The sequence below is a fragment of the Nestor notabilis genome, unplaced genomic scaffold (assembly GCF_000696875.1).
Source record: "Nestor notabilis isolate BGI_N333 unplaced genomic scaffold, ASM69687v1 scaffold13752, whole genome shotgun sequence".
Classification (NCBI taxonomy): Eukaryota; Metazoa; Chordata; class Aves; order Psittaciformes; family Psittacidae; genus Nestor; species Nestor notabilis.
The window spans coordinates 198-14512 of NW_009919805.1; the positions used below are offsets into that span (position 1 = coordinate 198).

General features: G+C 47.9%; 1 protein-coding gene across 1 annotated transcript; it reads left to right on the top strand.

Moving 5' to 3' along the window:
- Positions 1-1033: 1033 nt before the first annotated feature.
- On the top strand, positions 1034-12007 carry E2F4 (E2F transcription factor 4, p107/p130-binding; the record flags this gene model as incomplete). The annotated part of the gene is made up of 9 exons (XM_010010400.1): positions 1034-1143; positions 1633-1780; positions 2269-2341; positions 5052-5113; positions 5768-6041; positions 7106-7297; positions 8831-8878; positions 11519-11563; positions 11892-12007. Coding segments are annotated over 9 exons (1068 nt in total), but the record flags the coding sequence as incomplete, so codon positions are not given.
- Between the last annotated feature and the right edge of the window lie 2308 nt (positions 12008-14315).

Genomic DNA, 14315 nt, shown 5'->3' on the forward strand with positions numbered 1-14315 from the left:
CAGCTTTGAGTGCGTAAAGGGGCTACAAGAAACCAGGAGAGTGGCTTTTGACAAGGACCTGTAGAGACAGGAGAAGGAGGAATGTCTTTAACCTGACAGAGGGGACACTGAGATGAGATCTTAGGAAGAAGTTCTTCCCTGTGAGGGTGCTGAGGCCCTGGCACACGTTGCCCAGAGAAGCTGTGGCTGCCCCATCCCTGGCAGGGTTCAAGGCCAGCTTGGGCAGGGCTTGGGAAGGTGTCCCTGCCCATGGCAGGGGGTTGGAACTGCTGAGCTTTAAGGTCCTTTCCAACCTAAACCATTCTGTGATATGATCAGTTCTGTGGTGTAGGGTTGCCGAAGTTGTGGTCCGTTACTGGCAGGTGAGAGGGAACATCATTCTTGTGCTCTGTGTGTGGTGCCACTGCTGGTGTTGGTCCTGGCTGTGCACGCATATTGGTGTAGTCTGGCATGTCTTGAAGGGAGTAATGTTGCATGAGCAAGGCAGAAAGTCCTTGGGCTGTTCTGTAGCTCCTGCCTTGCAGCCATGCTTATGCTTCTCTTGGCATTCTGTCTTTCAGAGGAATCTGCCTCTTGAAAGGTGTTGATATTCTGTCAACTGCATCAGGTCCAATTTAGTAAAAACTTTTGAGTGTTGACTTTGCTAAACCGTTGTCAGTCACGGAGACAGCTCTGCGTTCTTCCTGTACCCGTCTCTTCTACCCTGGAGGAGCACTGAATTTTCAGGCTGCCAAACTAGTGTCTTCCAGCACTGCTTTGCGGCTGTGGAATGGTGATTTGTGGATCCACCATGAGCAGGCTGGTTGGAATTTGGTTTGTGTTTAGTGAGGAGATTGCAAGAAAAGGGATGAAGGGTCAGCAGCTTCTTCTTATGGTCGTAAAGACATTGGGAACAAGGCTTTGTAATTTGAGGTGCTGGAACAAGACAGGAACGAGATGGTGAGCAGAGTGCTTGGCCAGGAATTAATCTGATAGGCAGGAAGGAGCGAAACATGACTGAGAGTTTGGAGTTAAATGCCTAACCTTTTTGCAGGCTGCAGATACCTTGGCTGTGCGACAGAAGCGACGGATCTACGATATCACAAATGTCCTGGAAGGCATTGGGTTGATTGAGAAGAAATCCAAGAACAGTATTCAGTGGAAGTGAGTGACAACAGAAGGTCTAAATTGTTCACAGGTTCCTTCTAAACTAGGTCTGAGTAACACTGAGGTTAAAATGTGCTGCTCAGACCAGGTTCCTCAGTGATGTCTGCATGCTGGTACTTCCCCCAGCTGGGCTATGCTGATGGTAGTAATGAGGAAAGCTGAAGTACTTATGGCATGTCTTTTTTACAGCAGATCTGTTATTTTGACACAAACTAAGTGTTTGCAGCACTTTGGGCTAGAAAAGATGCCTGTTGTGGGACTGGAGGTGGGCAAGAGCCCTGCCAGTCTGCAGGGAAGATATACGAAACATAGCAGTGCTGGGAGCTGGGGATCTAGAGCAGGTACAGATGAGGCTTTCTGGGTGATCTGGCCTTTGGCATGTGACAGGGGTGGCAGTAAGAGAGGTGGCAGCCGTCTCTGAGAGGTTGGGGCTGGTGTGGGTGCCTGCAGGGCCTGATGCATGTTACTCCTTTTTACATTGCCCAGAGGGGTGGGTCCTGGCTGCAACACACGTGAAATAGCTCACAAACTGATCGAGCTGAAGGCAGACATAGAGGACCTGGAGCAGCGGGAGCAGGAGCTGGAGCAGCAGAAGATGTGGGTTCAGCAAATGTTACAGAAGACATGCAGAACAGTCGATATCCTTTGTGTGAACTGATTACTGCATTCTCTTGTGCGGCTGAAAAACAGATACCTGAGGGCTGGGTTGGTGCCACCCTGCTCAGGGCAGAGGAGCGGTGGTGACCTGTTGCTGCTGGAGAATCTGTACTGAAAGGGCCAAGAGGCAGTGCCTGGCTTTGGAATTGGGGTAACTGCAGCCTGGGAACCAACTCTCTCTGGGGTGCATGGCTCCTTGCCTGGCTTTTTGAAGTAAAACCACTGTAATGTTTACCATAATGAGAAAAGTGCTTCTCTCTGAGTCCCACGTGCCACTTCCCCGAGGGCAGAGCTGTTCCTCTGGCTTGCCTCTCTTAGGATGTCAGCTCTGAGGAGCATGTAACTTGCAGACCTCACCTGCAGACCATTTCAGAGCGTGGCACAGGGAGCCTTCTGGGAATGGTGTTTCTTGTGCTCAGGAGGGAAGCACAAGGTGCCCTTTGAGTTCTCTGTCTGCACAGGAAGCTGCAGTCTTTCTCCTTAACCTTGGAAACATTAGCGTATGTGACACATGAAGATATCTGCAGATGCTTCACAGGTGAGGAAGTGACATTCCATCATAAAGATGTAATGCTGCAGTCCTGGCAATCTGTCCCATCTGCTTTCCTCTTTCCAGGGAACAGGAGGCAGGGGACCGTAGGCTGCCAAACAGCATCAGGTTAAATGTAGTGTGAGCTCTGATGCCATCCTGGTTTTGTGTAGCACTAAGTTGTAGCTTTCTTGTCACCATCAGAGCAGGCAGGTGGTTTCTGTTACAGGAACATGGCTGCTATTCCTAAGGAAGTCTTTTTGCTGGGTGTCACTATGTGGATGTGTGTGTGTTAAGTTAGAAGCCCTTGATTTTATGGGCTTGGGTGGACAATGTTCTAATAAAAGAAAGCAAATTTTATTCCATGCTAGAGATCTGGGTGTAAGCAAGAAGACAGTATAAAAAATGGTCCCTCAGCTGCAACATCTCCTCTACCAATAATGCACGAGGGAAGGAGTGAAGAGCAGGATGGAGGGGAATACACTGCTTGCTGTGACCTCACTCCCTTCTCTACTGCCTTTGTAAAGCAGTGAGGTCCCTGTATGTGTCTCTGTGGGGCAGAAGTGAAGAAGACTCACAGGAATGTCTCTTTCTTCTCTATTGCCAATTTTAATGCCAGCTGTAGGACCAAAACCAAATTAAATTATTCCCTGGTGGCCAGTGTGCAGCTTAGCAGCCTGCAGGATGTCAACTGTTCTTCTTGGTATAGTGGTGTGGAGTCACAGCTCCTTTCTGCTTCAGTGGACACCTCGCCTCTCCTGACCATGGGCAGCCTGCATCTGCTTGCCTGAAGCAGAAATTGAAGCTGCTTACCCTGACCTCCCACATGTAATCTCATCCTTGTCTCTTCTGAGCATTCTTCATCAGCTCTTCTATTTTTCATCTTTGCCTTTGTGTGCTTTCCTTGTTCACCACCAGGCTTTATACTGCTCATGTTCTTGCTGGTACCATATGCAATCACCATCTTTGCTTTACTGTTTCTTCTAACTTGAAGCTAGGACTTTTGGGGGCAGGGATTGTTTTTTCAATTTGACAGTGCTTGGGGCCAGATAACTCTTCCAGATTGTTCTGAGTTTACTGGAGACCAGCAGACAGTTTGTTGCTTGGTTGATTAAGTGTTTTGCATTTTATTGCACCTGGTTTTTGTAAAGCAGTTTGTGTTTGAAGTTAGACCTCACCAAAACACGCAGAGATTAGAAAGCAGATCTGAATTCCCTCCAAAAGAGAGGCTTGATTCATGTTTTTCCACTGTCTGTTCAGTTTTCTTGTAAGAATGTGCCTTACATGACTTTTGTTCTCTCTCCTGAGCATATGAGCCTTGCAGAGGTTCCTTGTTGGACCGCTTGTGTTCTTGAACTGTGGTCAAGTTTGAATTTCAGCTCTTGTTTTTTGTGATTAATTGCTATTGAACTGGCTCTCTCAAAGTGAGTTAGGGCTTGAGAATTTCCGTGCTTGGACTCTCGTCAAATGAATTCATTACTTGGATTAATTAAAAAGAGAATAATTAAGAATATATTAGTTTTTAGTGACATTGAAATCTAATGTTCACATCTGTTGCTGTGATTGCAGAATCAAAGAGGAAATGGAAACACACTGTACACTGTTTTGTAAAAGTATTTGGGATGTAGCTATCGGGGGAGGTACAAACACAGCACCTGTGTTTGAAACTAACAGGCCTTAAAGCTTGAGTGTGTGTCTTTGAGCTTTAGTATGCATTGATGTCTCTTAACAACATTTTTCATAAGTGCAGATTTGTTAAAGGAATCTCATCCTACTGACAAGTCCTGTGTTATTTTGAATCCCTGTAGTCTTTGATGATCTGACCTTTGATTGCCCGCCTGAAATTAAAGGCTGTGCTCCTCTGCTCTCCATTCTCTCCCATTGCTCCAAGGATCTTCTGTATTACAAGTGAAGCTAATGCAGACTACTAGTGACGTGCAAATACTAACCACACTAAAGCTGAAACAATCAAAGTTAAAGCTGAAACAATCAAAGTTAAAGCTGAAACAATCAAAGTGAAAGCTGCTAACTGCTTAGTCTGAGTGTGTCTAGTGTTCACAGCTGGTATTTCTCTGTTCACATTTCTCTAAACCCGAATATGGACTGGAAGCTGCTCACTTGTGATTGTGTTAGTAGGGACACAGATCTTAAAGAGCTGCAGAACTTGAAGACGAAAGATGTTGTCAGCCTGGCTCCCAGCCCTGCATGTGCTTGGCTCTCTGCAGGGTCCAATACAACTAGCACCAGGCAGCTGTCCTGCCAGTAGAGACTGGGGAGTGTTGGGTTTGGGTACTGGGTCTCCAGCATGAGGTTGCTATGCTGTTAGCAGCCCAGCTTATCAGACTAGTTCAACACCATCAATCTGCTGGCAGTGCAGCTCTTGGAGTTGTGTGCTTTTTTGTTGCTAATTCATATCTAAAAGCTTGTGACAGTAGGATGAAAGAGCCTTCCTCCAATATTCATATGTTCTCAGAAGTGAATTTAAGCCAGCCTTTCTGAGGAAAAGAGAGGTTAGTCCTGTTAAAGATGCTACTAAAACACTATGATTGCTTTAGGAGAAATTTTGCACGTTCTTTGAGCCCTGGGCAGTTGGGCATGCTGGGACCTGTTTGATATGCTTAGCAGCTCAGGTGGGTGTAAATGGCAATCCTGTCGAGGTGGGGAGCTTTGAGGAGGGGCTCTTTGTCAGTTCTCAATGATCATCAGTCTGTTTCCACAGGAGACACCCTCCTTGCGATTCGAGCTCCATCAGGCACACGTTTGGAGGTGCCCATCCCTGAGGTGAGAAATGCATGGGAAGAGTGCAGGAGTGTGCTCTTGTGTGTGTTGGAGCAGGGGTTGTTGCTGGATTGACCAGGCTGAGAGTCAGAAGTCAGGGATGTTGATGGAGTTAGAGAAACCGACAACCCAAGTAAAGCTCCAGATACTAAATAATTGCCAGGAAACTGTTATTTGGAAGTATGTGAGTACTTGCAGGAGCAGTGGGGGAGAGGATGGTCCTCAGAGTCAGGGGAGTTATGTGTGGAACAGTGCCGAAGTGTCTGGACAACATGTTTTGGAATCACAGCCTGGTTTGTGTTGGAAGGGACCTCAAAGCTCACCCAGTTCCAACCCTCTGCCACAGTCAGGGACACCTTCCACTAGGGCAGGTTGCTCCAAGCCCCATCCAAGCTGGCCTTGAACGCTGCCAGGGATGGGGCAGCCCCAGCTTCTCTGGGCAGCCTGTGCCAGGGCCTCAGCACCCTCACCGGGAAGAACTTCTTCCTAAGATCTCATCTCAATCTCCCTCTTTCAGTTTAAAACCATTTCCCCTCATCCTGTCACTACATACCTTTGTGAAAAGTCCCTTTTAGATGTCTTGCCTCTGCAGAATTCCTGTTCTGTTTGTAAAGGGCATTTCATGTACAGTTGTGTTTTGCTTTTGACTTTTTTCAGGGCCTAAATGGGCAGAAGAAATACCAGATCCATCTGAAGAGCACAAATGGTCCCATTGATGTTCTCTTAGTAAACAAAGATACTTGGAGCTCTCCTCCTGTTGTACTACCTGTCCCTCCCCCTGAAGATCTCATTCAGTGCCAGGCAGTTGCAGCTTCAAAACCACCAATCCCACCAGTTGCCCACTTCCAGGAGACATCCACCGAGCCCTCTACTCCAGCATCTACCAGCAGTCAGGAGCACAGCCCTCCTGCACAGAATTCCACAAGCACAGGTGAGAGGGAGGCTACAGGAGGCAGAAACAGGATGGGGGCTGACAAGGAGTGTATGTTCCTCAGCCTGGGTGGGGCTGGCACTGCTGGTCATACAGCTCTGTCAGCTCCTGGCAAAGGGGGCATCTCTGCGTTTGCTGCAGTGAGGCTCTTGTGTCTTCATTAGTGGAACTGGCTATGGTAATGGAAGAAAGACACTTGGGTTCATGGGGTGGTGCCAACCTGAGGAGCACTGGTGGGGAGAGACCAATCATGCGGATTGGCAGAAGTTTGTAAAAGGGTCTTTTTGAGTCTCAAGTTCAACTTTCAATTTGAAAAAACACTTTGCTAAAAATACTATATTAGGTTGGTTGTGGCTTTGTCCAGCTGAATTTTGAAAGCTTCTAGCAGTGGAAATCTCCATCTTCCTTGGTGAGCTCTTCTAGAGCTGCAGCATTCTCTCAGCAAATTTCTTTTTCCAGATACCTGGATGCTCTTGGCTGCATCTTGTGCCTGTTGTGCATGTTAATGTTGTTTGGCACCACTGAGAAGTTCTTAATTTTTGTACCTGCCTTTCAGGTAGTTGCAAGATTCTTGATTGCAATTTGAGCTGCAATTCTAAGATTGCCTGTAGACTTCTCTTTGCCTGAATGAACAAGCCCAGCTCCCACCCCCTCATTGTAGGCCATGTGCCCTATACCCCTGGCCAACTTGGTAGCCCTCAGCTGGATCTTCTCCACATCTTTCTTGAACTGGAGGATGGCCAAAGCTGCACCCAATATCCCAAGTGCAGTCTTGGTGCCGAGCAGCATAGTAACTTCCCTCAATGTGCTGGCCATGCTTCTGGTGTAGCTTACTGCTTGGCTTGTGTTAACTGCTTAAGAGCATGTTTTTGGCTTATGTGCAGCTTGGCACCACTATGACTGCTCTCCAGCAGAACTGCAGCAGGGAGGTTTTGCTGTGTGAAAGCAAGAAGCCTTCTTTCTGTGCAGCTTGGCCAGCATTGCAGTGAGGATTGAATCTGCTGCAGCTTGCTTTGGGGCTGGTGGGAGATGACGTTCCTGTGTGTGTCTGTGGCTCTTCCCAGAATGCATTGTCTCAGCGGCAGAGTCCAAGAGCAGTGATGACTTCGATCCCATTGGGAATGTCTCTGTGTCGCCCAGCCAGGTGGCTGGGTTGGACACCCAGCCGCTCCAGTCCTCTGCCTCATTGGACAGCAGCTCCATCCTACCCAGCCCCTCCACTGCCTTTGAGCCCATCAAGCCCGACCCCACGGAGAGTGAGTATGCACTCTTCTTTCATGGGTTGCTCCAAAAGCATCCTATTCGGAGTGAGTGAATGGCTGATGTGCATGGAGGAAGGAGCTGGACTCCATTCTGCCTTTGCTGTCAGCCACACTCTGCAAGGGATGAGTAGGCACTTCCCTGTGAGGTTGCAGGGGAAGCTGGTGAGAAGGGGATTGTGTTGTATGTAGTGTCTTGCCACTTTCTGTTATCATAGAATCCCAGCCTGGTTTGGGTTGGAAGGGACCTCAAAGCTTACCCAATTCCAACCCTCTGCCATGGGCAGGGACACCTTCCACTAGACCAGGATGCTCCAAGCCCCATCGAGCTGGCCTTGAACGCTGCCAGGGATGGGGCAGCCACAACTTCTCTGGGCAACCTGTGCCAGGGCCTCAGCACCCTCAGAGGGAAGAACTTCTTCCTAAGATCTCACCTCAGTGTACGCTCTGTCAGGTTAAAGCCATTCCCCCTTGTTCTGTCCCTACAGACCCTTGTCCAAAGCCCCTCTCCAGGTTTCTTGTCAGCCCTTTAGGCACTGGAGCTGCTTTAAGGTCTCTCCTGAGCCTTCTCTTCTCCAGGCTGTCAGTACTAGAAAATATGCAAGGGACACTCACTTGATACACATTTCTGCTGTTATGTGTAGGATTATTCCCTTTCAGTCCCTTCTGTGCACAAGTTTCAATTTTTGTGATTGCGTGAAGCTATAGAATTTGCAGCCATCACTGAGAGCACCTTTGTGTTTTCAGTGGTAGAAGAGCTCTCGTCCCCGTTTTCCTCCTTTACTTTGGAATACTTCCTCTGTCTTTAGTGATCTTGTGGTCTTAATGATCTTGCAGTGTAGATTTGAGGAGCTTCTTGGTGTGCTTGGTGAGGCAAAATGGGCTTTAAAAAAGGAACATTAGAGCTTTATGCCAGGAAATGGCAAGCTGGTCCAAGGAGATAAAAGCATCTTCTAGGTAAGACATACTGCTATAATGTTTTGAAGCCTACCTTCAATGGAGAAACACTCTAGATTAGAAGGTTGTGGTTAGAAGAGGAAATCTTACCAGTGCTTCTTTCATACTTCTGCTGCTAGTGTGTCCAAGAAGCATGAAATGTCTGTCTTGATCTTAGAGAAATCTTAATTGTGGAATTAGGTCTTTGATGTGCATATAGTTTACCATATTCCAGCAGGCCTGTGCTGCCTCTCTAAAGGCATGTCCTCATCCTACACCAGATAAATCAAGGGGGTGCACACAAGCTGACACTATGTGAGGCTTACATACAGGCAATTACTCTGGGGATGCTGACTGTGATAACATGTTCATGTCCGGGGGCTCCTATAAGGTTATTTTAAAGTGGTCAAACTTTAGTATCGTATTGTTATCATTTCAGCAGAAATATGTAACATTGGATGTGGGAGCAGAGCTCTGAATGGCATAGGATGATTTGGGTGTGTAAGGAGTACAGCAGGATAGTAGGTGATTATGCTTTAAAGCTTCAGACTGTTCATGTAATGATGCAAACTGTTCGGTTGATTGTATTTGCAGTCTTGGAACTTCCCAAAGAGCTGTCAGAGATGTTTGATCCAACAAGAGGTATGTTCACTCCCTGACCTCAGCTTTATTCTGCTCCCATCTACCTGCAGAAGTGGGACATATTTGTTTTATTCACTCCCTTTTGGATTATTTCAGATTATTTTGGATGTGGTTTTTGTAGGGTGCTTGTGGTCTTTGGTGGCTGCTGGCTCTACTCATAGTTAGGCACTCTTAAAATTGCTGTTTTCTTTATGTATTTTTCTGTCTTTGTGTTGCCAGCAACCTCTCCTAGAGTTTGCCCAACAGTGTGAACACAATGGCTTTCCTGTCCCTGTGCCAACACTGATCTGGGCTCTGGCTGCTCATGCTCCTTTTGCAACTCATCTGCACCATGTAAAATTAAAAACCCCTGTTACTCTTGTTTCAGCTGTAGCTTGCCCAAGGCTAATCCAAGCTAATACTCTAGGGAGATAGCCTTCTGTGATCTAAATCCCTCTGGCTTTGGTGGTGTTGGTAGTTTTGGAGCAGTAGGGGATGGGATGCTGTTACTTATGTTAGGAGTTCTGCCCCTGTCCAAGGAATGTCTGGGTGTTGCTTCCTAATGGCAGGATGGATGCTGGGCTAAGGGCAAGAGAGGTGAAGGAATTTGGTCTTACATAAGCCTAAAGTGTGGAACTCTTTTTATCTGCAGATTTATTTCTTCTCAGTGCTGTTGGAATACTTTCTAGCCCCGCTGCTAGGCAGATCTGAGCACAAACCAGCACTTTAGTGGTGGTCCCAGGATATGTACAACAGTCCTAGTTCAGTGTTCTCGCACATGCTTTGTGAAAATGCTGCCTTTGTGTAAAAATTCCCTAGTCCCAAATTCGAGGCTCCAGCCTGTGTGTGAGGAGCCCTGGGTTCTACAGTCAGCCTGGAGATCTCCTTTCCTCCTTACCCATTACCCAGAGTGGATGAACTCTTGGTAATGCCTGAGTACATCTGAAGAGTAAGTTTGACTTTGCAATGTGAGACATAAACTGCTGCAAGGCCCCAGATGGCGTAGAAGATGTAGCTTAACCCCAACTGACACTACGAAGAAGATGCTTGCTGTCTACGGTAATTTGTGTTGTTGTATGGAGTATTTCTCCCAGTTTGGAGGGGGAAGGTAGAAATCCAGGAGTGAAGGACAAAACAGAGTCAGTAGCTACAGAGGCAAAGCTCAGGACTGGGAAAAAAAGCCAAACTCCAGAGGTCAGAGAAATGGGCCTTGCAGGAAGCTCCATGCAGCCTCTTTCCTCCCAGTAATCGCAGTAATGCTGCCCAAGCACTGGCGGCTGCTTTAAGGCAATTTAAGCTGCAAGAGCCTGGAGTTCTTCTTTAGTGTTTTATATTGGAATTAATTTTTTTTCCATGCTTTTCTGTGTTTTAAATGAGTGCTTAAGAACTGCTTGTTTTAAACTCGTATCCTGGTAAAAAACTGAATTGCAACACACACATGTACACACACCCCTGTATTATCAGCCCTGATCTAAGAAGGCAGGTTCTGCATTTAATTGTTATTTATTGGAGATGGTATTAGTCCTGTTTAGTCACTTGGTGTTGGAATTCTCTGCTCTCATGGCACAGAATTAGCCGGGTGGGTTCTTGTCCTCTAGTAAGTAGCCTCCTGTGGATTAGTGTCTTGAAAATGGGCTCGTCTGAGTTTCTTTTGTGAAAGCTTATTTCAAGCATGGTGAAAACAACTCAGACTGAATTAGAAGTTCTCTGGGCAACCTGTGCCAGCACCTCAGCACCCTCACAGGGAAGAACTTCTCCCTAAAATCGCATCTCAATCTCCCCTCTGTCAGGTTAAAGCCGTTCCCCCTTGTCCTGTCCCTACAGGCCCTTGTCCAAAGCCCCTCTCCAGATTTCTTGTAGCCCCTTTAGGCACTGGAAGCTGCTCTGAGGTCTCCATGGAACCTTCTCTTCTCTAGGCTGAAGAAGCCCAGCTCTCTCAGCCTGTCTCCAGAGCAGAGCTGCTTCAGCCCGTGCAGCATCTCTGTGGCCTCCTCTGGACTCACTCCAACAGCTCCACATCCCTCCCATGTTGGGCCCCCAGAGCTGGGTTTTCCAGGAAGGCCATGCAGAGTTCAGCTGTGCAGTCTGTTTGGCAGCTGGCAGCCAGTGAATCTGCCAGGGCATATGACTGGATTAGGCAATGGGCCAAGGGGAGCAAATCAGGGGGACAAAGAACAAAAATGTGGAGGAGGAGACAGGAGGTTTATTAGTTTTCCTGCTCCTGGAACATCTCATTTGTTTTTTATTTTTTTTCTCACGCTTAGCAAAGTTGGTGTGTAATTGAGGATTGTGAATATGGGCTCTACCAGCTCAATTTCAGATGCATGTTGAAGAGTTGCCTATGGAGGAGTTCAAGGCACCAGCTAGCATGCCAGTGCAGGGGTAGGGCACAGCCTGTCACCTGGAGGACACTGGTGTGTGGTTGAGCTAAAACAAGCAGAAACCTGCAGAATTTTTTGATATAGCTTGAACTGTCTGTCACCAATTTACCTTTGCCCATGGCAGGAGTCCCCCTTTGCTACTGCCTGCTGCGCACACTGTGCCTTAGCTGGAGAAGGGACAACAAGGGTGAGGAGTACCCTGGGAAGGGTGGGGAGAACTACCCAGCAGCACAGTACGACAGCAGATTGTGTGGCTTAACCATGCTTATCTCTTCTCCAGAATGTATGAACTCTGACCTGCTGGAAGAACTGATGTCATCTGAAGGTGAGTCTTTAAGCCTCCCCTTCATGGTGTGGCCTCTCCACGGGAGGAAGACCATGCTGTGGGACTTCAGCCTTGTGGCTGCAGACTTACCCTTATCTTTTCTGGGCTCTGGACATGGCCTCTGTTCTCACTGTCCTGCCAGTCCCTGAAAGAGGTGGGAGAACCAGGAGAGCTTGTCTCCTCCATATCACAAGGCTGATTTGAAGCAACCTCAAAGACTTACTGTGAGGTAGCCTCGTGGCTCTGCAGCTCAGTGCCCACTGGCAGATCTTGGCTAGGTGTGGGAGTGCTGGGCTTCATAACCAACTGTGAGCTTCTCTTTCCCCAGTGTTTGCTCCCTTGCTCCGCCTCTCCCCTCCACCTGGAGATCATGACTACATCTACAACCTGGATGAAAGTGAAGGCGTCTGTGACCTCTTTGATGTGCCTGTCCTCAACCTTTGACTCCTCAGTGCAGCTGTGAGCCTCACAAACACAGACCCTTTTGTAACTCTTTTGAAAGTGTCTATTTTTGGATTCCTTTTGTGCTAGAGCTTGATGAGTGAGCGATTCAGAGATGCTCTTTTACGGACTCAGAACCAAGAGATGTGGATTTGCAGGCTGGGTGCCTTCCTGTAGCTTCTTCCTCTATTGTACGTGCAAAGCGCACGTCCAACTTGCCCTGCCACATCTCTCTCTCCATTGGATTCTGGGCCTCGCTTCAAGGGGTCTGTGTTTTGAGTGTTCCTAGTTCATTTGTAGAGTTTGCCCACGTGCCTCTTTGAGCTTCCTCAGATCTGCATGCCTTTGTTTTTTCCTGCACTCCCAGAGGCACTTTGCACCTCCTGGGTATGACAAGGAGCCGTAATAGCATGGTCAGTTAACAAACCCGGAGGTAGTTAGCTACATTTCTCAATGTGAGCAGGTCAGATTGGGGTGGTTGTATTTCTGAATGAAGAGGGGGAAAAAAAAATGGCACCAAAAACTAGTACGTTTTACAAGAAAAAGCACTTTTTTTAGTCAGCTGTGCCTCCCAGTGGGACTCAAGAGCATTCCTGGGAGGACTCAGGAGCTGAGTTGGTCCCAGCTTGTGTGTCAGCAGGAGCGATGCTTGTTGGTTCCGTGTCAGCAGCAACGCTGCTTCTGTGTTCGCCAGTCTGCTGAGGCGAGAGCCTGGGGTTCCAGCTCCTTGTACACAGCTGGGCTGATCCTACAGGTCTAAAGAAGAGGTGCCGGTATGGTTCATTTTAATTTTTATTTGGTTTTGCCTGATTGAAGAGATGTTGGAAAGGATAAGACTGCTCCAGCTGGTGCCTGTAAGGTACTCGAGGTACATCAGAGCCTGCTCATATTTGCAAATAGCTGTATTCTCCACCCATTGCACTTGAGCCTTCAACTGTCTAAAGGCGACCAAGCAGTAACCATTCAGTAGTACTTGCTGTGGTAAGTTATATAGGTGTTGTCATAATAGTGCTTTCCTCTCCCCACTTTTTCTCTCTCAGCATCTGCTCAGGATCAGGCTTTCTCTATATTTGATTTCCTCCTCTACTGTCCATATCCACACTTCCAGTTCCTGGTCCTGTGGCAGGATCTTTACCTAGCGTGATGCTTTCTCTGCATCATTTTTCCTCAAGATGTTCTTCCTTGTTTTGTAATGGAAGGTCTGCTGTTGGTTTTGTTGCGGTGATCGGGTGGTACTAGTCTTGGACCGTGGGCAGTTTAGGTGGAGTAAAATGCCCTGATGGATTTGTGCTGTATTTTGCAAGCTCCAGCTTTTGGATTTCGGTCAGATCCTGCATTTAAGTGTATTCAGTTTTGCACATCTTCCTGCCAACATAGTGGTAGCAGCTTTCCTGCCTTTCCTCATCCACAAACTGTGAAGAGAGTTCCAGGCCAGGAGCATGGGCCTTGCAGAGAGGGTGCTTGCAGCCATCCATGTAACCAGCTGATGTTTAACTTCTCCTGTTAACCAGAACCACAGCCAGCTCGAGCACCAGCAGTAAGGGATGTCAAGTCTTCAATTCTTGTTGCAGAGGTGACAAGAAATACATGCCTGGTACCTGCATCTCTGAGGTGGCTCCTTGGACGATCCGTGTGGGTCTCCTCCAGAAGAGCTGGAAACAGGATGGTTTCCCGGACCATCTCTCTGCAGCCCCATCCTCTTCAGGAAAGGCATGAAGAATCCAGGAGGAAAAAGGGGATGCTCTAGTTTGAAGCAGGCAGCAGCTGCCAGTGAGGCAGCTGTGGTGTGGGACCTGGGCAGTAATCTTCCAGCATGTAGCCAGTCTCATGGAAGCCGGCTGGGATGCCCCGGTCCTGCGTGTGTTAGCTAGGCTCAGTAGCTTTGGTGTAGCTCGAGCTGTTGGCTTGGCTCTTGCCCTCCTTTCCAAGCATTTGTGTTAAGACGACCCTCGGAAAAAGGATACCTAGGGAAAATAATGAACTTTTCATATATAAAGATTATTTTTATACTTCTTTTTTTCTTTTTGCAAGGAAAGAAAATTGCCTGTAATATTTGTACAGTGTTCTTCTCTGAGGTGAATAAACAAAAACACTTTCCAGAGACTCCTTTGCTGGCCTGGCTTTCTTTCGTCTCCCCCTTGGGGGTGCCAGCCCTGCCGTGGGGCCGGGCACTGCCCTGGGCGGAGCCGGGCGCTGCCCTGGGAGGTGGGTCGCACCGAGTTCGCGTCAGCTCAGGTGAGGGGGACGGGCCTGCTCGGAATGGGGCAGGGAACAGGGCTGGGAAGTGGCGGCAGCAGGGCGTCAGGGCCTA